Here is a 26924-nt window from a genome sequence, read left to right as displayed (position 1 = left end):
AGCCAAATTAATCATGTCCAACAAGCAACAACTCATCATATCCATCTAAAACACTACACATGTTCAAACACATCATCCATATCAAACTGATCACTAATTAAATGCCAAGTGGCTAGCTCCCCTCTAATTAATCACCATCACAATTTACGTATGAATAGATAGAGGAATGCATTTGTACTCATCACCCTCAAGTGGGGGTAATATGCTCACCGTTTTATTTATCACTATTAGATAAGTTTTGAAATTTATGTTGATCCACTATACATATATCAAAATTTAAGCTCATCTAACATGATAAATAGGATGATGAACTAAAATATTTCTCAGATGTAATTTGAACACACAAAAGCTTGAGAGTTAAGCAACGTTACCCATATTACTTGGAGGTACGACGATTCTATATAATGACATAAGTGCTGGCGACTATATGTGAGAGTCAATCTCACTTTGTAAATTGACTATGATTTCAAGTGAAAATGACACATACATAGACAATCAATTATGTGATAGTTTTCATAATATATATGAGAATTGTGCTACGCGTATATTGAGATTGTTCAAATTATGATGAAGTCAAAGACTTAAAATAATACTAGTCTGCTAGATGGATTAACATGAAAAAGAAAATGGTAATTAAGATAGTAGATATTAATCACAACAAAATTTGAACTTTTTATTCTAATTACTTATGTGATAGTATTTTATATGTTTATGTATATGTAACTTCATCATGAACTTTTTGTTTTAATCTTTTTAGAATGGGTAATATGTTGTTATATTTTGTCATTTGTAAAACCATTTAAAAGTTATATTTTGTCATTTGTATGCAGTTTTGGGCACATATAAGATTTGCCGACTTGGTCAAGTATCAAAATTAGTTTTTGTGTGTGAATTCTTACAATTTCTCAGAAAGAGGGAAGGAAGAAAAAACAAACAAAAACATAAAGCTTTATTTTTTGGTAAAACAAAAATTAAAGGAAAAAGAAAATTCTTTCAAATTTTGGTTATTTTCCCAGTAAAATCCCCAAATCCACGTGGTTGACTCTCTCCCTTCCCCCCCCCCCCCCCCCCCCGCCACACCTCTCTCTCTCTCTCTCTCTCTCTCTCCATCACCTGTGATGTTCCTATATATTATGCATCAATGGAAGGGAGAGTTTGAAAAGCACAAGATATTTGTACAGCAAGGAAGGAAGAGAGAAACTAACTCTTCTTTTAATCCAAAAGAACCCTTTCAAACCAAACCAAACCAATCCAACTCTCTCACTCGCCATTCAAATTCAAAACCTTCGTTTCTATTTTTACACAAAAATCTCTGTCTGCTCTTTCGTTGGCTGCAAGATCCTCCTTTTAAGGTAACAATGCCCCCTTTAATTCTGTACATAATTTCGCATTTCGCTCTTCTTTTTCTACTTGTTTTGTCTGTTTGCTGTTTGGGTAAAGTGAAGTTAGAAATGGTAAAAGTTTCTTTCTTGGGTGAAAGTTTGTGTCTTTATGATACTTTGATGAAATGGGTTTCTCTGGGTTTGCTCGAGTTCATGGAAATGTGCTTGTTCTTCAGTGATTTTTGTTTGAGTTTGAGTGACCAAGTAATGGGTTTTGTGGATCCCTGCTCCTTGTTTAATGAGTTTGTATGCAAAGTTTGATCCAATAATGCAAAAGATTATTCACTAAATGTGGATTCATGGTCTTTTTCAATGGTTTATGCAGAAGCATAAAATGATACCTCTTGTTCTTCAATTGTTTGCACATTGACAGATTTTACCTTATAGGCAATGCTATTACGAGACAATAGTAATGCAATTGCATCTGGATGTGTATGTTTCGTCACCTTTTCGGTTGTATGCCAAATCTTCCCATAGGCTATAGGTTTTGTAGATTCAAGCTCTTTTCATGGTGGGATAATTTAACTGCATGTTTACACCGATAGCAGCTTGATTTACCTTCATTCATGCTTTTATGCTGTATGATGGATTGTATGATATGAAATGTTCACTAAACCTCATTTATTTTGTTCTCTCAGGAGTCCGATTTGTCTGGGTTGATAAAACCGCTTTCACTGTCGAATGGGGATTTCCTTTTCTTGCCCATTTTCGCAGTACGGTGATTTGGAAAGTGGGTTAGAATCAGTCATTGTAAGGTCTATCAGCTTTGGACACAATGAAGTTAAAACTCCGGTTAGATCAGTTAGTTTCAATAGTGGTGATGCAGAACCCACAATAATGAAATCCTTAGGTTCTGGAAAGATGACACTTGAAACTTCTGTTAGCTTTAAAGGGAGAGAGTTAGAGAAAATGATGTTGCACAAGGCTCCTTCGTTAGAAAAGAGCAAGAACGATGCATCAGTCGGCCCTTTCAGCAAAGAAATGACCGTTGCACCAATCAGCCCCATTAGAAAAGAGACTGACATTCACTCCCCAAGATCAGAGAGTCCTCCGGGGATGGTCTGGCCCTCGCAACTTTTGGATCCCGCCAGCCCCAAACACATGGCCGCAATTAAATTGCAGAAAGTATACAAAAGCTTCCGAACCAGACGAAAGCTAGCAGATTGTGCAGTTCTTGTTGAACAGAGCTGGTATGCATTTCATTATCATGTGCTAACTAATCTTTCCATTTTATAAAAAAAAAAAATTAATGTGCTTTTATCTTATTAATTTTAAATTCTTTGAAATAATGTAGGTGGAAGCTATTAGATTTCGCTGAGCTCAAGCGGAGTTCTATTTCCTTCTTTGAAATTGAGAAACATGAAACTGCCATTTCGCGTTGGTCTAGAGCAAGGACCAGAGCCGCAAAGGTAAAATTTTAACAGATTACTATACTTCACTTTTAAGTTTCTCATAATTTTTTCAGGAAAACTAAGAATTTCTTTGTCACTGCAGGTTGGAAAAGGCCTATCAAAGAATGAAAAAGCACAAAAGCTTGCTTTGCAGCACTGGCTTGAGGCGGTAAGTTGATTGCATTAGACTGTTGATTTTTTCTTCTTCTATCTGTTATGACTCATGAGCCATTACTGATCTTGATTCTTTGTTATTGATTAAAAACAGATTGATCCAAGGCATCGGTACGGACATAATCTACACTTTTACTACCTTAAATGGCTTCACTGTCAGAGTAGAGAACCGTTCTTCTACTGGCTAGACATAGGAGAAGGGAAGGAAGTAAATCTTGTTGAAAAATGCCCTCGATCGAAACTTCAACAGCAGTGTATCAAGTACCTCGGACCGGTGAGCCTTTATGTTCTTATTGGTGATCATTTAATCTGTTTCTTCTGAAATTTTGTTACTGATTTGTATTCTTCTCAATGTAGATGGAAAGAATGGCCTATGAAGTTGTTTTGGAGGATGGAAAATTATTCTTCAAGCAATCAGGGGAGCTCCTCCATACAACCGGAGAATCCGATGGTGCCAAATGGATTTTTGTCCTCAGTGCTTCTAGAACCTTATATGTAGGCAAGAAAAAGAAGGGGACATTTCAGCATTCAAGTTTTTTGGCTGGAGGAGCCACATCTGCTGCTGGGAGATTAGTTGTTGAACACGGTATTATTAAGGTACGGCTATAGTACGAAAAACTCGTAAAATCTTCCTACTCTTTGCATACATACCATCGTTTTGATGGCAGAGATTGACATATTGTGATTGTTTCTAACATTGATTTCTTGTTAATTTTGTACAGGCTGTATGGCCTCACAGTGGTCACTATCGGCCTACAGAAGAAAATTTCAGGGACTTACTTTCATTCCTTGAAGAGAACAACGTGGATCTCACAGATGTTAAGGTATAAATTAAGAAAAATAAAACTTTATATTCTTTTACTACGATTTAATAGGTTTCAAGAGAAAATTAGTGGAAATCTTTATACTAATAATCCCGCTTTTCTGTTATTTTCAGTTAAGTCCTGTTGATGAGGAAGAGGAGGGTTCGCTTAGCAAGAAAAGAAGCAGTGCTCATATTAGATGCAACTCATCTGAGGAGGACTTGCTCTCAAATGTATGTGATTTAAAGACTGAAGAGACTATTGATGAAGAATTGATTCCGGAGGACAATGATTCAGTAGGACAAGCTGCTGCAATCGACTCTCATATGTCAAGCCAGCCGCGCTGTGTTAGCAGAAAATTGTCTAATCTTGCAATACCAAACAGGGAAAGGAATTTGGAGAAGGTAGAGAGCGCAACTCAACCTGCTGGTTCAAGTTGCAGCGGTATTCCAGTAGAAAATCCAGTTGATGGTTATGAAACGGTGGATGAAACTCTCCCATCGGAACAGGATTACATGGTTTCAAAGAAGAACCTGTTTGAAGAAAACCATGAAGAGACGGAGGAAGAAGCGGTTCCTCAAGAATCAATTCTCAAAAGGATTAACTCACACAAGGGAATGGAATCATTCCAACTTGGAAGACAGTTATCATGCAAATGGACAACGGGAGCTGGACCTCGCATTGGTTGTATGAGGGACTATCCCTCGGAGCTCCAGTTCCAAGCACTGGAGCACGTGAACTTGTCTCCACGAAGTGCTGCCGGTTTGAGGTCATACTTCTCTCCGCGGATCACCAGCGCATTGTCCAAGGGTGTTGACACCCACAAAATGTGTCGGGGAGGTGGAAGCACTCGTAAGCTCCCTGGCACTTGAGAGAGTGAAGCTTTCTTCAGAAAGCATTAACCTTCCTAGAACTCAGTCCTTCCAACTTTTTACAGGAAGTAGAGCACCCGCCGTTGCTTATGTCTCATGACTGAAAAATATAGATTCATTTATTCTTTTGTGTATAGAAATGATGATAAAGCAACAATTGTGTTTGTTCATTCCTTCATCTTGTAGACTTGTACAAAAGGAGATGACAAATCCTAGAATTTTGGTGGGTTTGATGCCCTTTCAATTTTAATACAAATCAAGATTCAATTTTTTCTTCTTGTACTCTCAACCTCATCAGATTCCCTACTTCTTGGAGTAATGTTGCACTTACTATATTTTCTATACCGTATTTGTAACACTGCTTAGAGGCATGACTCATTAACATATGTGGATCTCATTTCTAATAGAGAGGTGGTACAAATATGGTAAGAGTAACGTTTTTGCTATTTGAAGATCACAATACTTGATGATAGTAAAGTGATAATAACCCTAATTTCAATATCACTGAGGAGTTTTTAACACGGGCTTTAATTGAGTTAGGGTTTTATTTAATTTCAATTTCATTTTTTGGATTTCATTTAAAAGTTTGATTTCAATCTCATTAGTTTGATTCTAATTCAACAAATTCGTGCAACGTAGAGTTTTCTGAATAAAGGGTTGATCTTTGAATTGAGGCTCTTGTGTTTGTTGCTGTTGCTTGACAGAGATAAAAATCTAAACCTTTTGCTTTATGTGATGGTGATTGCTTGCTGCAAATATGATAGGCAGTGTGGAAAAAAAATGAAGACCCAGTCATTGGTTTACTTTTCCTCAGTTTTCGTTTGCACAGTAGAGCTGGAAGGGTGCTTTTCCTCTCTTTTTTTCTCAAACGAAAAGATCATATCATACCATATTGGGTTGAAATTACTCACTCTATCAAGAAATCGTGTTGATATGAACCCTTTTTTCAAACAATAGCTTCTAGATTTAGATTAAAAATTTGATTTATATTAGTGCTGCTTTTGCATTTTTCCCACCAACCAATTTGTTCCTTGGGGGGGGGGGGGGGGGGGCCGGGGGGCTGAACATGGAAAAACAAGGCCAATCGGTCATGGTATAATAAGTACCATGCGGAAAACAACTACGACCATCAAGAAAAGTTTGAGTACACATAGAAGACAACACTTTTACTTCCAAGTTTTTACCTCCAAAGGTGGCAGCAGTCATGGAAGCTCTGAGAATTTCATCTCTTCCATCACTGCAACTCCCCTCCAAATTTGACAAATCCCAACCCAAAAAACTTACTTTCTCTGGTTTTAACCCGCAACTCAGTTCACCCTTTTCACCGTTTCAAAGAACCGCATCATCAGCATGCAAGACTTTCAACGCCGTACAATCCTCTGTTTCGACCGAGCCTGCAAACCCACCCGACTTATCACTTGAGAACCCGACCCAAGAGGAGAAATTCGACTGGTACGCCCAATGGTATCCGCTGATGCCCGTTTGTGATCTTGATAAGAGGGTCCCACATGGAAAGAAGGTTTTGGGGATAGACGTGGTGGTGTGGTGGGACCGGAACGAGAGTGCTTGGAAGGTTTTCGATGATGCTTGTCCGCACAGGTTGGCGCCGTTGTCGGAAGGGAGGATTGATCAGTGGGGCAGGTTGCAGTGTGTCTATCATGGTTGGTGTTTTAATGGCTCCGGTGACTGCAAGTTCATCCCTCAAGCACCAACTGATGGCCCTCCGGTAAATAATTCTTGAACGAAATCCTTCACCTTCATGCAAGTAATATATATATACGTGTGTGTGTGTATATATATATATATATATATATATATATATATATATATATATATATATATATATATATATAGCTACTTATGGCTACTTATGATTATGGTTGTTGATGCACAAAACCGGAGGGGTCTTGGAACAACATAAATTCGGCTGTGAATTTGCAAGAAAGTAAAGAACACAAGATGTATCGTGGTTCACCCCAATATTTGGGCTACGTCTATACTGATATTGTATTTCTCTATTTGTGAGAGGATTGTGAGGGAAAGAGAGTTTTTGGATTATGAGGTTGAGGAGACCCTTTTATATACTAAGGGCTCCTTCCTTTTTACATATTTGCCCATTTATTTATTACATAATTACATTTGAGTCATCCGAGTATTTATACAAGGTCTAAATATGAAGGCCTAAGTATGGTATAAACAATGGTAAACCTTCATACAAGTTAATCAGATAGACTGCTAGAGATGCCACATAATACCATAGTTTTGAATGAAAGTATGATTTTGGTTTCTCTAGTTTCGGGCGAAGTTCCTCTTCGATTTCTGTAGTTTCAGTTGTTGCAATCTGACGTTTTTGTGTTGTAGCTTACTAATTGTTGCAGTTCACGGACGATGGCTTAATTATGTTAATCCATCTAATTCCTCAATTATGACAATTTGGCAGTTGAAATTCATTTCTTATTTCACCATACATCGAATCTAGTGAGTTATTCATCACCCAATCCTAGAGACGAACTGTGGCCTTAGTAATAGTAATAGTAATAGAAATAGTATTCAAGCCTTAGTAATAGTAATAGTAATAGAAATAGTATTCAAGTTTGAATCGAAACTCCTATGGTTGTTCTTCTTGCAGAAATGGTTCTATGGCAATAAATTACATGCTGTGGATGATTTGTAGTTTAAATAAGATGAATAGGGATGATGCTTTCACCTTAATATGCAGATTCACACGAATAAAAAAACATGTGTAGCTGCTTATCCAACAACGGTGCAGAATGGTATTGTGTGGTTTTGGCCAAATTCCGATCCTCAATACAAAGATGTTCTTGCAGATAAAAAACCTCCCTACATACCCGAACTAGATGATCCATTGTATAGTGGTCCAATGGGAAACAGAGAGATTCCTTACGGGTAAGTAAAGATTTTTTTTTTTTCAAATAGTTCCGATATGAAACTATTTCTCTACTGAGGCATAATACTCCTTTATAAGAAACCTTGTGAATCTGCATCCAGGTCTTATTTCCTCTTTCATGTCAAAGATTTTTTAGGTGCATCGATATGTAATATCGATTATTCTTATGTGACTAATGGATTCGAGAAAGCTTTGGTATAGGGAATTTTCATTTTTCAGCTTTTCCTCTTTTTAACTTTGCTTGTCATCTTTATTGCAATTCCAGGTATGAGGTCTTGATTGAAAATCTTATGGACCCTGCTCATGTTCCATATGCACATTATGGAATATTGCAACCACTGGAAAAACCCAAAGGCAAATACTAGCTTATGCATTGCTTTCATTAAGTTAATTTCGCTTTGTGTAGGAGGTTCAGGATGATTTACATTTCATTTCTTTACAGTGAAAGCTGATAGAGAAGGAGGTAAACCATTGGATTTGAGTGTTCAGAAGTTAGACGTAAATGGTTTCATCGCAAAGCAGGAATGGGGTCAGAGTAAATTTTTGCCACCATGTGTGTTCTACGTTTCTCCTCTTGATCCGCTTGAGCAGGGTAATGTGGCTGCATCATCAGCTGAAACCAAAAAGGTAGAACATTCTATTTTTCGTTCAAATCCTTTATCTTTTTATCCTTTTGTACATCTGTTTATGTGTCTGGTGATTTGTGTAGGTGTCATCAGCCCAGGGGCCACTTGTTGTAGTTTTTATTTGCATCCCAGTTAGTCCGGGTAATAGCAGGATGATATGGACCTTACCGGGAAACTTCGGCATATGGGTTGACAGGATTGTTCCGCGGTGGGTGTTTCATATTGGACAAAATCTGATTCTGGACTCCGATTTATATCTTCTTCATGTTGAGGTGACTTTTAACTCTTGATAGTAGGTTTAGAAATTATCTTGCTTTTCACTTGCTGAATGTGGAAGACACTAATTTTTTGGTGGAGCCTTTTCTTCTGAACAATAAGAAAAACATTCTAACGAGTTCTTCGCACAGGAACGTAAGATAATGGAAGCTGGCCCTGCCCAGTGGCAGAAAGCATGTTTTGTGCCAACAAAGTCAGATGCCCTTGTGGTTGGTTTCAGAAAATGGTTAAACAAGTATGCTGGCGGTCAGGTAGATTGGAGAGGCAAGTTCAGTGGGGCTCTTCCCCCCTCTCCTCCTAGAGAACAGTTGATGGATAGGTAACTATCACATAGTTATGAAGCAGGACTTAAACAACAATTTGATTACTTAGTTTCCGAAAATTAGAACAGTTTTTACTCCTTTCCTGGAAATAACTTCAAGCATCTCTCAGTTTGTACTTCGAATCTTCAGCCATTAAAAGATATAGAATTTTCCGGGGCACATTAAAAAATTTGGGTTTATTAGTTGAAATGCAAGCATTTGCCTTACCGGGTTGTGTTGTGGCCTTGAGAACCAAGTTAGAGTGCGTTAAAACTTAAAAGTCGTATATTGTTGAATCGTCATCGATGGGTTTTTGCACAACCTTTTCAGGTACTGGTCCCATGTGGTGAACTGCAGCAGTTGCAGCGCCGGATACAAAGGTCTGAAAGTGCTTGAAGTTGTCTTGCAGGTCGTCGCTCTTTCTTTAGTTGGAATTGTTGCAGCAACCAAGCAGGCTGCCATATCGGTGGCTGCAAGAACTATGCTCGTTGCAGCTGCTGTACTGTCATTCGCAGCTTCAAAATGGTTGGCTCATTTTATCTACAAACAGTTTCACTTTCATGACTACAACCATGCTCTTCGGTGATCTGGTTAAGCTTTGCTCACTGCGCGTAAGGCGTTTGGGGTTGCTATGTTTTTATTATAACTGCTTCTACTGTGTTGTGAGAATAAATAGCTTAAGAAAAACATGCAAGGGTTTGGTAAACTGGTAAAACTGCTTTTAGTTAAAGAAAAGACTGTATCAAGAGTGTTTAATAAATTTTTATATAAAACTATTGAGTGTGTAAAATAATAAAAAAGGACATGTTGTAGGATGATTATTAATTTAATTAAGTAGTTAAAAACTTAAAATATGGCTTATTATATTAACACCCAATAAATTGTTGAATAAACCCCACATACTTAATATACCCTACATTTGTTTTTTCAATGAAAAATTATCTTAATACACCCCACATACTTTCCTATAATACCCTCACACCTCACATTTACACTATATACCTTACATTTTCTACATGCACCCCATATTTTCTATACATTCCACATTTCTCAAATCTTATAAAGCTTTTGACTTGGACAAAAAATGCCGACTGGAATTTTGACAAAATATGCCGCTTGGGATTTAAAGCATATGTGGATTGTTTTCAATTCCACCATTAAAACCAATGTCGTTTGTTTTTAATATTTGGTGGTTATTTTAGATGTTTAATTCTTCATGTAATCCCTGTGATCCCTAAAAGATGAATACGAACGTAGAAGCTTGAATAACGTAGCAAAAGTAAGATTCAATAATTATCGATGTTGTCAGAATCACTACAACAATAAAAAAATTGAAGTCTTACCTCATGTGAAGTTTACGAAACATCAATTTCGTGTTTTATTCGTCAAAAATAATTTTTCTCAATTAACGTGTTTGTAGTTTCATTGGTTAGAGTTTTGTTCAACAATGGAGGGTCGAAGAGATTTTGATAGCTAAATAAAATAAATAATACATTAAAAGTGATTTGGAGTGTATTTAGAATTTTTATTTATTTTTTAACTTGATAAGGTCAAAATTGTCATTACATAATAGGGTAAATAAGTAATTTAATATTAAATTTGAGTGTTACTAGACCCACCCCAATATCTTATTTTTTCACACACATTATAATCTCACACACCTCAAAAAGGTGAAAAAATTAAAATATTATTTTTCCACTCACTATTATTCCTAAAATAACCTTTAATATATATGCTATAATATATCTCTTCCTCCTCTACTTGCACTTGCAAAAAACTGAAATCAAATGATTAAACACCTTCGAAAACGAGTGTGAAATTTGAGAGAGAGGACATGAACAAAAATGAAATGGTGGTGTTATAGATGAAGGAAGAATGAAGTGACAGAGAGGTAAAGAGAGGTCCAAGGAGAGAAAATAAAGGGGTGGGAAGAAAAGGACCGCTTGCGTGATTAGAGACAAACCGATGTGGATTCTCTCACTCGTCTTGTTTTTTTGGTTTCAGGTTTTTTTTTTCGAGTTTGAAAATGGAGCATGAGAACAAATTGAACCAACTTTGATTGGAAAGAACCCAACAAGACGAGTGAGAGAATCCTTTGAGTTGCATTGAGAGATGTTGGGTTCTTTCCAATCAAAGTTGGTTCAATAATCAAATTCACATTCTCCACAGTTGAGGACGTATTTTTCAAGATAATCTGACCCGACATCTCTCAAAGCAACTCAAGGGATGATGAAGAGATAATTTTTTTTTTCTTTTTTGTGCTAGTCCTTGATGTCATTTTATAAAAGGGTAAAATTGATACTAAATTTTTTATTAAAAAATGGGGTGAATTAATAAGACAGTGAGATGGGTTTATCACCACTCTTAAATTTTAATGTGGGGTGCATTCAACATTTTGTGGGATGCTAATATAAAATACCTTAAAATATTGGTCAATTCCAATTTAATTTGTCTTACTTTACCCCAGATCTAAATAATTATCATGGAAAAAAAAATTATAATATTGAAATAAGGTAGTTAAAATAGGATAGTGATATCCGCACATTTATTTTGATATCTCAAACATTTTTGTTAATTTTTGTCGTTGATATTCTTCAATTCATTCAATTCGACGACCGAAAATTGAAAGAGGTGTATAAGAAGTAAAAATTGTGTGTGGATAACCTTACCCCTTAAGAATGAGGATCCTCTTTGTGAGGATCTCGGGGATCCTCCAATTGTGTCTGTTTTTTGTATATCGTGCGGTCATAAATCATTGTAAATTCTTTTATTTAAAATTGAATATAAATAGTACCTGACGAATGCTGGTCGCACAATATATGATAAACGAAGACGATTGGAGGATCCCTAGAATCCTCATCCACCCCTTAAAATAACATCGAATATATAATAATAGTGTTGTCTTTCTCGGATTAATTGAAATACCATTAACTATATCATACATACTTCAAAGAGAATAAATATGTACAAGTTCAATATAAAAATAGTCTAATGAGATGCATTCGTCAAATTGGTGACTATGCTATTTCTGAATGCTTCCATCTCTCTTTGATCATGGTGATTTAAGTCGTCTTCTTCTTTATCATCACTATACCCCTCTTTACTAAAGCCTTCAGAGTCATCAAAATGCCTATTTCGTACGGAACGTCTCTCCTATCACGTTTAGAATGCCTTTTTATATAGTTATGAAGAGTCATTGTGGCAATACACAATTGAAATGTAACATGGAAACCAAAATAAGAAAATTGAAAGAACAAACGATGATTAACCCAAACAAGGCAACAGAACTTAGGATTAATTAAGTGGAGCAAAAAGAAAAGGTTTGGCTCTTGTACTGTGTTTCTGAAGAAGATGGGGATTTTCCTCACAGTTTCTTCGGTTCTTTACCAAGTGGGCTAATCACTATCATTATTTTACGAACAAGACTACTCAAATATAAATACGAACTCATACTTAAAATTTCTTAAAATTATTCGTTATTAATTTATATAACTTCGTATTTATAATTAGAACCGTTCATATTATAAATCACCATATAAAGATCACATTTGCAAAAAATCAATTAAAATTAGGTCGTTTAATCATCAAATTGTTTAAAACAAATGAATGGTATTGGTAAAAGCATTACGAACCGTCTAAGTATTTGTAACAATGGATTGACTAAATGATCTTAGTTTTAATTTATTATTTATAGATGTGATCTTTACAATGTCATTCATAGTATGAACGATTCTGATCATAAGCACAAAACTCTGTGATTAAAATACTAAGAGTTTTGAATATGAGTTCCTACTCATCTTTAATCATCCAAGTATTGCTGTTATTTTACCATCCTCATCTGTGATACACTGAATACCAGGCCGGAAATGCACGGAGGAGACCTTGGGTAGTCTAGAGATGTATAAGAATCCAAAAAAGTAAACTCCCAGGTCTCACTTTTGAATGATCCCTTGAGTTATTACAGTTGATATTGAGCTGCAACCCATTTGTCTATGTTAAATTTCAATTTTTCTTCAATAGTCCAAACAGATTAGTAATGCGGAAAATAGACGATGAAAATTGCATTGAATAAATACCATTTTAATTAAGAAAAACTAATGAAAATAGCTTGAAAACTTTTTTAACGATAAAGACAAAATAAAGGGTAAAGTAAATAGTACCAAGATTGACTTTTTAATGTAAAAATATGGTTTTTCGTTAAAGTGAACAATACAATGAGTTTTTCGTTAAAGTTCCTAAATTTAACTTATCAATCTTATGGATAAAATGTCAGACCATCCAGTAGTCCAAACTACTGAACATATACTTGTTGAATTCATGGCCGATAGTGATGATGAATCTCCTTGACAATGAGGAAAAACAATTATTAAGATGACTATGTTTATATATAAGTATGGCGTGACATTGGCCATTTAAAAATAATTTTGTACAATATTATAATTCTGGACAAGATTATGTATAACTCGTTTGATTGAGGATGATCTAATGTGAAATCCATGGTCATGTTAAAGGTTGTGTGGCATATCTATGGAGGGGAGATTATGATACCCCGAGTCTCACATCGGAATTGCGTGGGAAGATCTTGGGGAGTCGAGCGATGTTTAGTACTCGAGAACTCAACTTCAGCTAGCACTTTTGAACGAGATCTTGCACGTTTTTACAAGCTTCTGTTTAAGGCCCAAAGAAAAAGTATGGTCGAAATTTTAGGCCCTCTCAAATCCATGCATCCAAAAGGGCCCTAACAAAAGTACTTGTCCTATTAAACGACTGACGTGGGCAAATGCAAGCAGTGCAACTGTGCAAGTGAAACAGTCAAAGACAAGCCAGCGGCCAGCCAGCCGAAACCTCCTTCCGTCCCTTACAACTGAAGCTCCCCAAGTCCAACACTCATCCGCTTCTACACTCCAAATCTGTCTCGCACGACATTAACATCCAACCCACCGTCCTCAAAACAAAAGTAAACAAAAAAACAACCACTCAAGTAAAACTCAAAAGTCTCACACTTTGGTCTCTCTGTGCAGATCTCATCAATCAATCGCCTGTAAGTAAATCCCAAACTCCGAATCTCTGTTTTCCTTTCCCCATTCATTTTCTTCCACTTTCTCTCAAAACCCACCATTTTTCTACATGTATTCATAAGATCTGATCGGTTTTCCCACCTGGGTTTTCTCGAAAACTCATGAAAGAATCGAATCCGACCACGGAGCCCATCGGGCAAAACATCATCAAACTCATCAGCAATCTCTGTTTCTCAGTTTTTGTATTTTCGGTGCTTATAATTACTGTAATTGCCATCACCTACCAACCCCCAGATCCATGGCTGGAGTCAGCTCCGGCCTTAACGAAACTCTTCACCGCTTCCGAGAACGCCACTTTCAAAAATGATGACTCTGTCCTCAAAACTGGCGAGGATTTACCTCTTTCCCCCGTCGTTCCCCCGGCTTCTTCGGGTTTTGCAATCACGGAGGCTGTGATTGCGAAAGCCGAAGCCGAGGTCTCCAGTCCGACCAATTCGACCCTGTCGGACGGGTTGAATTGTGAGGATTTGGAGAGAGTGAATTGCTCTGACCCACGGGCTTTGATTGCGGTGGAGAGATTTAATTTGAGGTTGTTTAAGAACATTGTGTTCTTGGAGTATCAGACGCCGGTTAACGGGTCGAAAGAGGATGAATGTGACGTGTTGTGGAAATTTAGGAACAAAAAGGAGAAGTCTTGGAGGAAGTATAGGGATTTTAGGAGGTTTAAGCTCGGATTCGGAGTGAATTGTACTTATAAGGTGGTGCACGCCAGAGGGTGGCATTCAGGTATTAATGCGAGGGGGGCGAGGAGGATTAGTAGTAATGGCACCAGGGGTGGTGGGAATGCTAGAATCGCCCCACCAGTACGTGATGAACAGATCAATGATACAATCCCAAGCTTGGGATCGGATAGGAATTTTAGGAGGGGGAGGTACTTGTACTATTCGCGTGGAGGGGATTATTGCAAGGGGATGAATCAGTTCCAATGGAGTTTCTTGTGTGGTTTAGGTGAGGCTATGTATTTGAACAGGACGTTTGTGATGGATTTGAGTGTCTGCTTGGCGGGGAGTTATACTGCAAGTAATAAAGATGAGGAGGAGAAAGATTTTCGGTACTACTTTGATTATGAACATCTGAAGGAAACTGCCTCAATTGTGGATGAGGTTGAATTTCTGCAAGATTGGAAGAAGTGGGATCGGAGCCATAAGAGGAAAGTGCCCGTTAAGAAGGTTGCGAGCCATAAGGTGACGCCAATGCAGCTGAAGAAAGAGAGGAGCACGATTATATGGAGGCAGTTTGATGGTCCGGAGCCAGAGAACTACTGGTACAGGGTGTGCGAAGGACAGGCTGCTAAGTACGTTCAGAGGCCGTGGCATGCCCTGTGGAAATCAAAGAGATTGATGAATATTGTTACGGAGATAAGTGGGAAAATGGACTGGGATTTTGACGCTGTTCATGTTGTGCGAGGAGAGAAGGCACAGAATAAGGAGCTTTGGCCTCACCTCGATTATGATACATCCCCCGACATGCTTCTTGAGAAGGTTAAGACGATGGTGCAGCCTTGGAGGAATCTGTATATAGCCACCAATGAACCGTTCTACAATTACTTCGATAAACTGAGGTCACAGTACAAGGTTCATTTGCTTGATGACTACAAAGAACTTTGGAGTAACACAAGTGAATGGTACAATGAGACTAGCATTTTAAACAACGGACGACCAGTTGACTTCGATGGATATATGAGGGTTGAAGTGGATACCGAGGTTCTTTACAGGGCAAAGACGCGTGTGGAAACATTCTATAATTTGACGGCAGATTGCAAGGACGGAATCAACACATGCTGACCCAGGTTGGAGAAACATCTAGTTCCTTATTCCATATTTTGATTCACTTTTCGAATGATACAGTTGAATTCGTGTGAGGCTTATTGCTGTTATTTGCTTGTTCTTTTATTGTATTGGATGTTGGCAATTCATATTGATCATCAAAGGCTATATATGTTGTATTATTGATCACATCAAAGCCTATATCAGTTTTATCTCTTACAAGTTGTAGTCAATTCCATTGAACGAAAATTTGAATTGAAAAGTGGAGATCTCTTACAAGGTCTAGATCGATGCAGCACATTTAGATTTACATTTCAACCTGCAGATAATTTGAAACTTTTTGCATCGGTTTAACTCCAAAATTCCTCATGTAGCCATATCGTTCCTTAAAGTCGTCATTGGTGTTCTTAGTTTTACAGAATGCTTACACAGTTTATAGTTTTATGCATATGGGAATGAAGAATTATGTCTTAAGAGGCACATTTGTTATTGCATCTGGAAGGAAATACCATATCAATTGTATCAATTACATCCACAATCTCAAGACGCAAATTAAACTATAGAAAATCAAATGTAATTAAATTCAATCCTTGCTTTCATCTAAAACAAACCTTTTGCATGGTTTTCCTCCACATCCCAGTTTTGGGTTGGAGCCACTTGATTCTGCGAAGGCATGTATTCCTGCGGAAAAATAAGAAAACACGAACTTTTTTTAAAGCAGAAAATGATGTAACCAAGCTAAGAGCATCTCCAGTGCTTGTCCTCAATGGTATTTCCACATTGAAGTGATTTCGGGAATGCTTTTGTAAGGGCTAAAAGTGCTTCCTGATAACCAAAAGTGCTTATGGTTTCTAAAGCAGTTTTTGGTGCTGGACAAGGAAAGACCAAGTAGAAAGCACTTCCGATAGCAAATATTTTGTTGAACTTTTACTAGAAGCGTTTATGAGCAGAAGTACTTTCTAAAACGGGAATTTGACATGGAATAGTATGAAAGGAGAGAGTGATACCAGTACCTCCATCTTCTGTATCAGCTCTGTAGCAGTTTTTGCAGATATGACAATATTCCTAGCAGATAAATTGATAAACCCCTCTTCCACACCTTTGTCAAACAGACGAAGCAAGCAATCATAATACCCATCAATGTTCAAGAGACCCACCTGATTTTTGCAGACAAAAATATGTGGTATATTCATATGTTAATGTCAAAGCTACAAATTCGTAATGACATAAATTTGGTGGGTTAATATTATTGAAAAAGGTCAAATGTCCTTTTCCTAGTGTAAGGGCATGCTAATAAGGATTTGTCAAGGAAAGAGTAAGGCTCAATCACATTATATATGGGCCTAAAATTGGTTGCCAAGTCTTATTCATGGCCCATCCGTATCACACATCCATGGCTATCAAGCTGAAAGCAAGATCTGACTTATAACCAAATAGAGCTAAATACTTGCTAGCTAATTTGAATGGATGGCAACTAAGAAGGTCAGCTGCGCGATGGCGCGCGAGCAATCCAACGCATTTAGATCTCATAGTGAGGTTGATATGTATGTACAATCATAAACTGTATATGCGTTTAATATGACAGATCGTAACAAGATTCATTAAGAAATTGAAAGTTCTATTATCAATTTTTAAAGAATCTATTCTCTTATCACAAATGATGGATCTATAATCAAAATCACATAATTAGATCACGAATATGTGAGCTTATACATGAACTATCACCTAAGACCCAATTCCCTCCATTGCATAGAATGTGCAATGATATTTTCCCTTCCAAATTAATAGGTTATTTCACTTGCACGCCATCATACAAGAAACTGAGGAGAGCTAGATGAATGTGTAGGATGCAGTTCTTAGGACCTAGGATGGACCTTTTTATAATCATTTCAAATGAAAAGCTTATATATACCAAGAAGTTTTTTGTTTTGATGAACCTTCACATGTAACAGTAATTATCACAAGAATGAAAAACAATGATATGCTATAGGTGTGATTGCACACGTTCAAGATTTACCTTAACACACTAAATTTGATGAACAAATATGTCATGTAGTCGTCTTTTCCGCAAAAAGAAAAAACCAAGTGAATTCTATTTTCTTTTTTTCTTTTTCAAATTTCATAAAAAAAAAATCCACAAGTATGTCAGAAATTATAGGATAATGATTATCCCCTTCCCCTTAGTAATATCGCATGTTAAAAAATATATATATTTATAGACTAAATTTTGTAAACTAAATGATATGGAAATTAATAACTGAATTATTACTTAAAAGTTGATAATCGTGTTATTCATATTAATAACGCATTATTTAGTTTGCAAAATTTGTCTACAAAGATTTTTCAGGATGCTTGGAACATAGTCTGGTGTAATAAGTGTTATAATACAAGTGGTTGGAAACTTAAAAAAAAAAAAAAAAAAAAAAAAAAAAAAAAACTTCTAACCACTTATACTATGAAACTTGGTATAACGGGCTATATTCCTGGCCTATTGAAAAGTTTCTAGAAAGAGTGGAGCGGGGAGGAATCTTATTGTTTCTTACAATCATTTTGTTGTGGAAAATTTGTACGAATTATTAAAATTTTCCAAATATCTGAGTAAACAATAATATCATTAACGATGCCTATAGTTTAGGGTTATGCATGCCTCCTCACCCTATAGCACATGCAATCAAATTATATATGCTAAGTCCAATAATTCTACTTAGGTTATTAGCTAGCTAGTTAATTAGTTAATCCCAACAAAAATTGACAACTGAAAATAAAACTAACATGCAATTGTTGATACAATATGTATATATAGTAATATACTACTTACTGGTTTATGATGGATTCCAAGCTGAGACCATGTTATCATCTCAAGCAACTCTTCCATGGTTCCATACCCACCTATAGCAATTCGCAGTTAAGCCAGGCAAATATACGATTAATTAACAATGAAAATGCATGATACATACATGCATGCAGCTTAATTAATTAACAATGAACTATCATCAGAAGTTTATACATACTCTGATATTTGTAACTTTAGTTAATTTGTTTTGCTGGTTAATTAATTCAAATTAATACTGTAATTAAGGAAGCATATGAAACATGTGTGTGTATATATATATACCAGGCAATGCAATGAAAGCATCAGCTCGACGTGCCATCTCAGCCTTTCTTTCATGCATATCCGATACAACCAATACTTCTCCTACTGAATTGCCTGATATCTAAATAACATTCAATCACAACACAAAACAAATACTCATGAGTTAGCATTTATATGTGTGCAGAATACACACACACACAGAGAGAGAGAGAGAGAGAGAGAGAGAGAGAGAGAGAGAGAGAGAGAGAACCTCAAGGGGAATTAGGACTGTTGGGATTACTCTAGCCAAAGCAAAAACAAGAATATTAATCACTTGATTAATTAACTAAAGATTCGCAAATCATATTAGCTAAGAATATATATCTTCGAAATCCAAAGTTTTCTATTTTTATAATATTCGTGCTCATTGATTAGTCTTATCTTACCCAAGAACATGACATCCGCCATCATAAACTGTTTGAGAAACCAATCCCATCAACCCTACACTTCCTCCTCCATACACCAAATCCATTTTCCTCTCCACCTGCAAAATTAATCGATTAACTAAGAACCCTTGCAATTAAAACCCTCAAATCCATCAAGCAAATTCAATAATTAAACAAAACAAATCAATTTATTAATTAACCAGTGTGTTTTATTAGCTATATATATATATATAGGTTAGAATTACCAACCAGTTCTTTCCCAAGTTGAAGAGCTGCATCACTGAATATCTTTCTGTGCCCTGAATTACTTCCACAAAATACACACATCCTTTTGAACTTACCCATCAATTGCATGTTTCTGCTGAATAAGTCGCAGATTAAGATGTCTACCTATATACACACACCCATATATATACTCGATTTAACAATTCTCTGTACTGTAGAACTTGCATGACACGTGAGAGGTGATGCTATATATGTATATGTATATGTATATGTATGTGTGTGTGTGTGTATATATATATATATGTATGAGGTCCCACGTATATGAAAATAATGCAAGTATTTATCAATTTTCAGTCAAACAAGATTCTGCCTTTCTTTCAATCTCTTGTATTCTATATCTCATTTGTGTTTGGTGGGTGCACCAATAATATATATACCCTTCTCGATCTGCACCTTCATAGAATTTAGGAATACTTCTGATGCGGTCCTTAATCATTACATTGATTGACATCCTATTAGTTTTTAGATTTTGATCAAAGTCATTTGACTTTGTATACATCAACATATTAGCATTAATCAATTTCCATGTCAAGTATTTTATATTTTAAATTAAAAATTATATTAAATATTGTAATATAGACATCCTTCAAATTAAAATTTGTCCGAACATTTAAAACAATTAAATAAAATAAATTACCATATTTATGGGATATAAAATCCCATAAGATTTGAACTTTAACGTTTATGGGATTAAACAACAAACTCCACCATTAGAAAAGAATTGTTTTTTTATTGAATGTCATGATAAAAGTTAAATGTTCCTATAAGAATGTACCCATGTACAATTATAGTAATTCACAAGAATGTATCCATATACAATTTCAACATTAAAACCCATATGTAACAAAAACAAGAAAAACATTGTACCCATATAAATTCTTAATGTAAAAAAATAATTAAAGGATAGAAAAATGGAAGCAAACCATAAGACCAAATTAGTTAAGGGTACATACTATATAAATCTTATAGGAAAAAGTTATACATATATGGGTACAAAAAAATAAAAAGTTACAATGGTAGTATAGAATAAAAGTTGGGTACATGGATTAAGGAACAAGAGAAGAGAATGTACCCAATGAAATTAAAATTGCATTTAGAGCAATATAATGTTCATTTGTTACGATTTTGCAATATGATGGTCATGGAGAAAAAATAAGTTTGAAATTTTTTTGGTGAAAATTAAATTTGAGGATACATATTCAATATAATAATGTTGAATTTGAACATAAGCATAAATTTGAGTGATAGAATTTTGGGATTTTCAATTACAAACGTGATAATGTGGAAGAAATTATAAATTAAAATTTGTTGTAAAAAAATAAAAAGATGACATGGAAATATTTTATAGTAAAGTGTGGAGGTGTACAAAGTCAAGAAGTTAAGGGACTTTAATCAAAAACTGAAAACCAATAAAGTTTCAATCTATGAACATTGGTGACTAGGGACTGGATCTTAATTTTCCCTAGAATTTATGTAGAGGAGATTCACGCTTACTTTGATTTGGAAAAATCTTATTTGATCAACTAATTAAGCTCTTTTATTGTATTCAAATGCCAAATACATTGGAAGGTTTCAATTTAGAAATCTCACTCCTAATTGAAGAAAAAAAAAACTCACGAAATGTCCAAAAAAACTTTAGTTTTAATGAAAAATGATAAATAAAGGTGTAGTGAATAGTACCAGGAAAAAGTAAAAGTATGGTTTTTCATTAAAAGTGAACAGTACCATAAATATTTCGTTAAAACTCAAAAAAAAAAAAACTCCTTTGATATTTGGGTTAAGTCATACCCTCTCTCGCCAATATCGCTTAAATAAATAATGAAAATAAAAACAAAATTACATTTTGATATGATATTGTCTTTTGGCAGACCTATCTAGTGGCTAAAAACATATTTGACTCAATCGTACTAATTAGTTTAAATGGTATACTTTAAAATATCCTTTAATTTTTCATCATATATATCGAGTATTGTTATTCACACGTTCATTTTTACTTCTCACACTCTTGTTAATTGTTGTTCATTAATTTTTTTCAATTCGTTTGATTAAACATTCGAAAATTGAGAAAAATACGTAAGAGATGAAAGTGGATATGCGAATACTAGCATCCTATACATACACACATAGCAAAAGTTAGTGAAATTCTCATAGGCATGCATGCACTTTAAGCACATTGACCGCCTAATCATAAGCAGTCGTATCAATATGTCATATTGCTGGTTACTCCTTTTGGTTTAATTATGACCACGCTTCAATCCTATTTGATAATCTTGATGATTATTATGGTGCTTAATCCCATTGTATAATTTGCTATGCATGATTCTCATAAGTTTTATATGTTGATGTAGTCATTTTTCTTCAATTCAAGCTAATATATATAGCAAAAATGAAACTTTTGACGTAAATGTAGAGAGCAAGTTATATCAACCGCGATGTCATAATTAGGGCTGGGCATGAGTCGGGCCGGACCCAATTTTGAAGGGACCAGACCAGACCTGGGTTTAAAAGAAATGGGCCCGACCGGAGTGGGTATAACAAATTCTAATACAAGAATCGAACCTAACCTGGCTCGTTTGAACCGGGCCGATTCGGCTGGGTCCACGGGATCTTTTTTTTTCTCTTCTTTTTTAGCTCTCTCGAATCTCGATCATTCCAGAGATGTCGGACCACCACCTTTTCCACAAAGGGTCTTCGACAAAAAGGTCGTCCCTTGCACTCTCGCCTTCAAGCTTAGATCCTTTGTGTCACCAACGAGATCTCTAACAAATTTAATCATCGAAAATCTGATGTCATCTCGCCAAAGACGGGAGATAGTAGAGATGATGGAGGCCAAAAGAGGCGTCTCGTTCCCTTTCGTCTTCTCCTACGGCGAGACCAAGATTGATATCAGCGACCTCGTTTACCCAAAGCTTGATTTCCTGCGGGAATGTGGATTGTGGGATTTAATCAATGGTGGAGATTAAATCTCCACATATTGGATAATAGATACGGTCTGGCCGGGGCCCTATTTTCTTAGCAATTTGGACCCGCCTTGCCCCGCAAGTAACATAGAACCGTTCCACCCCGCCTTGTTTTAGATTTATACAAATTAGACCCGTTCCATACCCGCCTTGACCCGCTTGTACTTGCCCCTATCTGCGGGTCCAAGACCCGTTTGCCCACCTCTAGTCATAATAGCAGGTTATTCAATCCATATATAAGTTTTTTTCATGAATCTATAAGAACCGTATATAGCTCCCTGTGCTTGGAACACTTGCCAACTTTTTTCTTTGAATATCTTATTCTAAATGATCAATATTGGTGCACCCTTGGGCCTTGACCATCCATGATTTAATTATGACAGGCATTGATACTAAAATGGGGGTTCAAGCGTGCAATATTTATGATGATGATGTACAAGAGCCCACAACGGATTTAATTAAAATAGAAATCTCTCATGCTTTAATATGGTGCTTCACTAATCATGTTTAATTGCCTTTGGACTTGGGCAAGTTACCTTTAAAGAAGGGAAGTGTTATTAGCACTCCAAAAATCTCATTCTACAATCATCACAAATATATTTTTCTTCCCAAATATAGAAAATTAGGAGTGTAAAATGAGAATTTTAGAGTGTTAATAACAATTCCCATAAAGAAATGAAAAACAAAGAACAAAGGTAGGAACAAGAGGCACCAAAAGAATTCACTTTTCTTTTTTGTTAGGGTTGTGGAAGTTGAGAGTTCATCCTTAAATCAATTTGACAATGAAATCGCCAAACTCTTTATAAACATGTTTTTTTTTTAACTTTCATGTGGAATAGTTCTTCACATCTTCACAAGTCCGCCGGAGGATTACCGTCATAAGCACGACCCGTGATCAATCTTTCTTGGATGAGGTTGTCTTACAATTTGTTTTTCTTATTTTTATTAGGTATACCTTCGATATAACCGGTGCATGAATTCTTTATTCCTATCTCTATCCTCATTCGACGCGAATAAGGTCAAAGCTCTAATAATAGTTCAAGAAAGAAAAAAGGAAATTTGATAGTGAAACAAAAACATGGGCAAATGAAAGTGTTGGTGAAATGTCTCTGGCTTAATTTTGTCTCTTTTCTCCATTTTATTATGAAGCAATATTGCCGACTTTATGTCATTTTGATCCTTGAGAATCTGCTACAGATTTAACACAAATCAGCATGCATCTTAGTTTTCACATGCGAAAAAAACTAATGAAGGAGACAGTAAAAAGCAAGCACTACAGACTAGGATCAATGTTTGTTCCTGCCTAATTTACAATAGCCCATCGTTATTTAGACAAACCAAATAATTAGTAATTCTAATGATTGATCTAATGACTGTAGTTTGTATTAATTATATTATTCTGCTGTATCCCATCCCATGAGTCCAAAATGTCTGATTTAGATCCTTTCCTGAGCCCAAGATGAGGATTCTTCTGATCAAAGAGTGTGGACCGTTGGATTTCATCCAACGGCTATAATTATTATAATTTTAAAAGAACCCTCTTATTTGTAGCCGTTAAATTTTCATCCAATGACCTACACTCCTTGGTCAGGAGGATTCTCATCTTAGGCTCATGCTCAGGAAAGGATCCAAATCCCAAGTCCAAAATGTCATGCTTTAACAGGACAGAAACAGTAAAAACCAATGACCTAAACACAGTATGCATGCATTCTAAACAAGATCTTAATTGTTCAAGTGTTCAAATCATCGTAAGGGACTAATCGGGTACTAATTTGAGTGCTAACGAGCATTTATTTTGTTTCTACGAATGACTCTGCATCCTTAAATCATTAACGACAGTTTTCAGGAGCTAATGATCTGACTTATTAAATCTAATTAGCAAAGAATTAATTAACTCTCTCCCAGTTGTGTACAAAATAATCCTCTAGCAAATTAATAGGCAACCAATGTAAAGAGTAAAACCATGTGCAAGTAAATTTAATGAAACCTCATATCATGCATCGAGCTAACGAAAATAGATATCTCTCGTGTCTCTGTGTGTGTGGAATTATGACTGTATTTAGCAATTTGTGCATGTAATACCTATAGCACTTAGTCGTCTGCTTATGACAAGTAATACGTGGATGATGTGGACCTCTTTGCTCCAAAACGATGAACCAAAACTAATGCCGGGCCACTATTGCCAGCATGCTGATATTGGATAGAATAACCCCTCCAATTCCATATACTACGGCACATAGGAGAAAGAACGTTAGAAATATGAGTCATGTTATTCTTACCATGTTTTTATGAGTAATATTATTCTTACTATGTTTTTATACCACATTTATATACCACCTTATGTGGCATCTGATGTGGATAGCCATATCATTTAAATGAATCAGAATTTAATTTAAATTAAAAACATTTAATAAACCAATAATTTAAAAAAAGTTGGAATTAAATGGTGATTGTGGCATATGAGGAGTCTTCTCCTTCCTTCCCCATTCAATCATGCTTCTTCTCCCGTTTCTTTTTCCACGCCAGTTCTTTTACGCCATTTTTTTTCACCCTAGTTTTTTTCACGTTAGTGTGGACTACCACCAACGCCAGTACTTTTGTACCCACCCCACACTACTCACACTAGACGCCTATTTTTTTCACTCCATAGTACAAAACCCCACCTCTCATTATCGAGTAAAAAAGCTCCACCACCTCTTTCCACCTCTGGTCTCTAAGACACGCACCGATCATGGCCGACCAAGAGTACAAATTTCTCTCATGCATTGCATAGAATTGAATAGAATTGGTGTCAATGCAAGATTGAAGTAAATTCATTTAAGTAGTGGAAGTTACCTTCGACCCACTTTTGGCAATGGAGTCAAGAACGGTGACAGCCTCCGTGAACTCGTCATTCTTGCGGAGGTAATTCAAGTGAGAGTCTGTGAATTTTGGGAGGGTTTTTTTTTTTTTGGAAAAGGAGATTGTGGGTTTGGTTTGTCGTGGTAAGAATTCAGATGGGTTGTTGAATTTGGAAGGTACTATGGGGATTGGAGGTGTGAGTAGTGTGAAGTGGGTACAAAAGTACAAGAGAGGAGGGTAGTCCACACTAACGAGAAAAAAACTTGGGTGAAAAAAAATGGCGTGAAAGAACTGGCGTGGAAGAAGAAATGGAGAAGAAGCAGGATTGAACGGGAAAGGAAGGAGAAGACTCCTCGTATGCCACAATCACTATTTAATTCTAGTGTTTTTTTTTTAATTATTGGTTTACTGCTTTTTCTCCGTTTCTTCTTCCACGCCAGTTCTTTCACCCTGTTTGTACCATACTTGACCAATCCTGAAACTATTGAACATCGGTCAACGTTATACCGTCAAGGATCCAGAAGAGTTTCCTTCCAACCAGGAGGCCAATCACAGCGCAACACGTGTCGACATCAGAAGCCAATCATAGCGCAACACGTGTCAACATCAGAAGCCAATCACAACACGACACGTGTCAATGTCAGAATGAAACTAGAAACTCTCTTATATAAATAGAGATCATTCTCTCACAATATTTCTTAATGTCATTTGTACTAAATCATTCACTAGTACTCACTAAAGGATAGCTTAAACCTATGTACTTGTGTAAACCCTTCACAATTAATGAGAACTCTTTTACTCCATGGATGTAGCCAATCTGGGTGAACCACGTACATCTTGTGTTTGTTTCCCTGTCCCTATCCATTTACATACTTATTCACACTAGTGACCGGAGCAATCTAGCAAAGGTCACAAACTTAACATTTTTTGTTGTACCAAAGTCCTCACTGATTTTGTGCATCAACATTTGGCGCCGTCTGTGGGAAACGACACTTATTCCCACTCTCTTCAGCTTTGTCAAGCTGGTTTCCACCATTCGTACACTCTCTTTTGACCAGGCATCCCTCTCCAACATGGGGAGTGAAGGAAACCACAGCACACAGAATGACACCCCTCTTGCACCTAGTGCGAAGCAACGAAAGAAGGAAGGAAAGAGGGTTGTTCTTCAAGCTAAAGTCGATGAGCTAGAAGCTCAAAACAACAAAATAGCAATGAAGAATGGGGTTCTCCAGGAGCAGTATGAGAAGCTCTTTGAGACGCTCCACGAAACTATGCGTACTCAAACACGCGAGCTTTTTGCCCCTGTGGACATCAACCATCATCTGGGTGCCCCCCAACACGGAGGGTCACCTGCCTTCGACATGGGTATCCCTAATAAGGAGCGAGCTAATCATCAAAACATTGATCAACATGAGACTTCTCTCAACCTAGCTGCTTCGACCCAAAGCTAGAGAAGTAGAGGAATACACCTCATTGCAGAAGGGTTGGAAGGATCGAAAGCCGTTTATCGTGACTGCCGAGACTTCCTAAAGCAACGTCGAGAGAATCCCCTCCACATATGCTCGAAGATCAATGACCCAAGGGTTTCTGAAAGACTCGATCCCCTCCCACGACCCAGGCCAGCTGCCAATATAGGGAAGGAACGACATGTCCTAGAGGAACATGAAGGTACATGAGACTTTGAGGTATCCCGACAGACTCGCCCTAGAAGTCAGTACGGCGAGTTTAAGGAAAAATCACA

The 26924-nt window shown here is 36.4% G+C and overlaps 4 protein-coding genes across 5 annotated transcripts; 3 read left to right on the top strand and 1 right to left on the bottom strand.

Annotated features, from left to right (window-relative positions):
• Positions 1-1036: 1036 nt before the first annotated feature.
• On the top strand, positions 1037-4892 carry LOC103415006 (IQ domain-containing protein IQM2). Its single transcript, XM_008353365.4, has 8 exons — positions 1037-1352; positions 2021-2572; positions 2677-2791; positions 2877-2942; positions 3042-3221; positions 3305-3544; positions 3670-3771; positions 3885-4892. The coding sequence occupies exons 2-8, from the start codon at positions 2064-2066 to the stop codon at positions 4620-4622; spliced, it is 1950 nt and encodes a 649-aa protein (XP_008351587.3). The 5' UTR covers positions 1037-1352; positions 2021-2063; the 3' UTR covers positions 4623-4892.
• Positions 4893-5426: 534 nt separating this feature from the next.
• Positions 5427-9549, top strand: LOC103414997 (protochlorophyllide-dependent translocon component 52, chloroplastic). Its single transcript, XM_008353357.4, has 7 exons — positions 5427-6348; positions 7342-7529; positions 7796-7884; positions 7973-8157; positions 8240-8428; positions 8564-8751; positions 9065-9549. The coding sequence occupies exons 1-7, from the start codon at positions 5827-5829 to the stop codon at positions 9318-9320; spliced, it is 1617 nt and encodes a 538-aa protein (XP_008351579.3). The 5' UTR covers positions 5427-5826; the 3' UTR covers positions 9321-9549.
• A 3975-nt stretch (positions 9550-13524) lies between these two features.
• LOC103414987 (uncharacterized) lies at positions 13525-15863 on the top strand. Its single transcript, XM_008353346.4, has one exon. It carries the CDS (start codon positions 13914-13916, stop codon positions 15594-15596), a length of 1683 nt encoding a protein of 560 aa, XP_008351568.1. The 5' UTR covers positions 13525-13913; the 3' UTR covers positions 15597-15863.
• A 178-nt stretch (positions 15864-16041) lies between these two features.
• On the bottom strand, positions 16042-19528 carry LOC103414970 (cytokinin riboside 5'-monophosphate phosphoribohydrolase LOG8-like). 2 transcript variants are annotated; one of them, XM_008353331.4, is made up of 7 exons: positions 19347-19528; positions 19098-19195; positions 18923-18953; positions 18694-18793; positions 18397-18467; positions 16586-16735; positions 16042-16259 (listed from the first exon to the last, which is right to left on the bottom strand). In XM_008353331.4, the coding sequence occupies exons 1-7, from the start codon at positions 19449-19451 to the stop codon at positions 16179-16181; spliced, it is 636 nt and encodes a 211-aa protein (XP_008351553.1). In that variant the 5' UTR covers positions 19452-19528; the 3' UTR covers positions 16042-16178. The 2 variants fall into 2 exon arrangements, with proteins under 2 accessions (XP_008351553.1, XP_008351559.1); XM_008353337.4 differs by having other exon boundaries at positions 16592-16735; positions 19347-19525.
• Positions 19529-26924: the final 7396 nt, after the last annotated feature.

This window comes from Malus domestica, chromosome 03, assembly GCF_042453785.1.
Source record: "Malus domestica chromosome 03, GDT2T_hap1".
Taxonomy (NCBI): domain Eukaryota; kingdom Viridiplantae; phylum Streptophyta; class Magnoliopsida; order Rosales; family Rosaceae; genus Malus; species Malus domestica.
The sequence above is the reverse complement of the archived record's forward strand: the minus strand, read 5'-3'. Positions and strand labels throughout refer to the sequence as shown.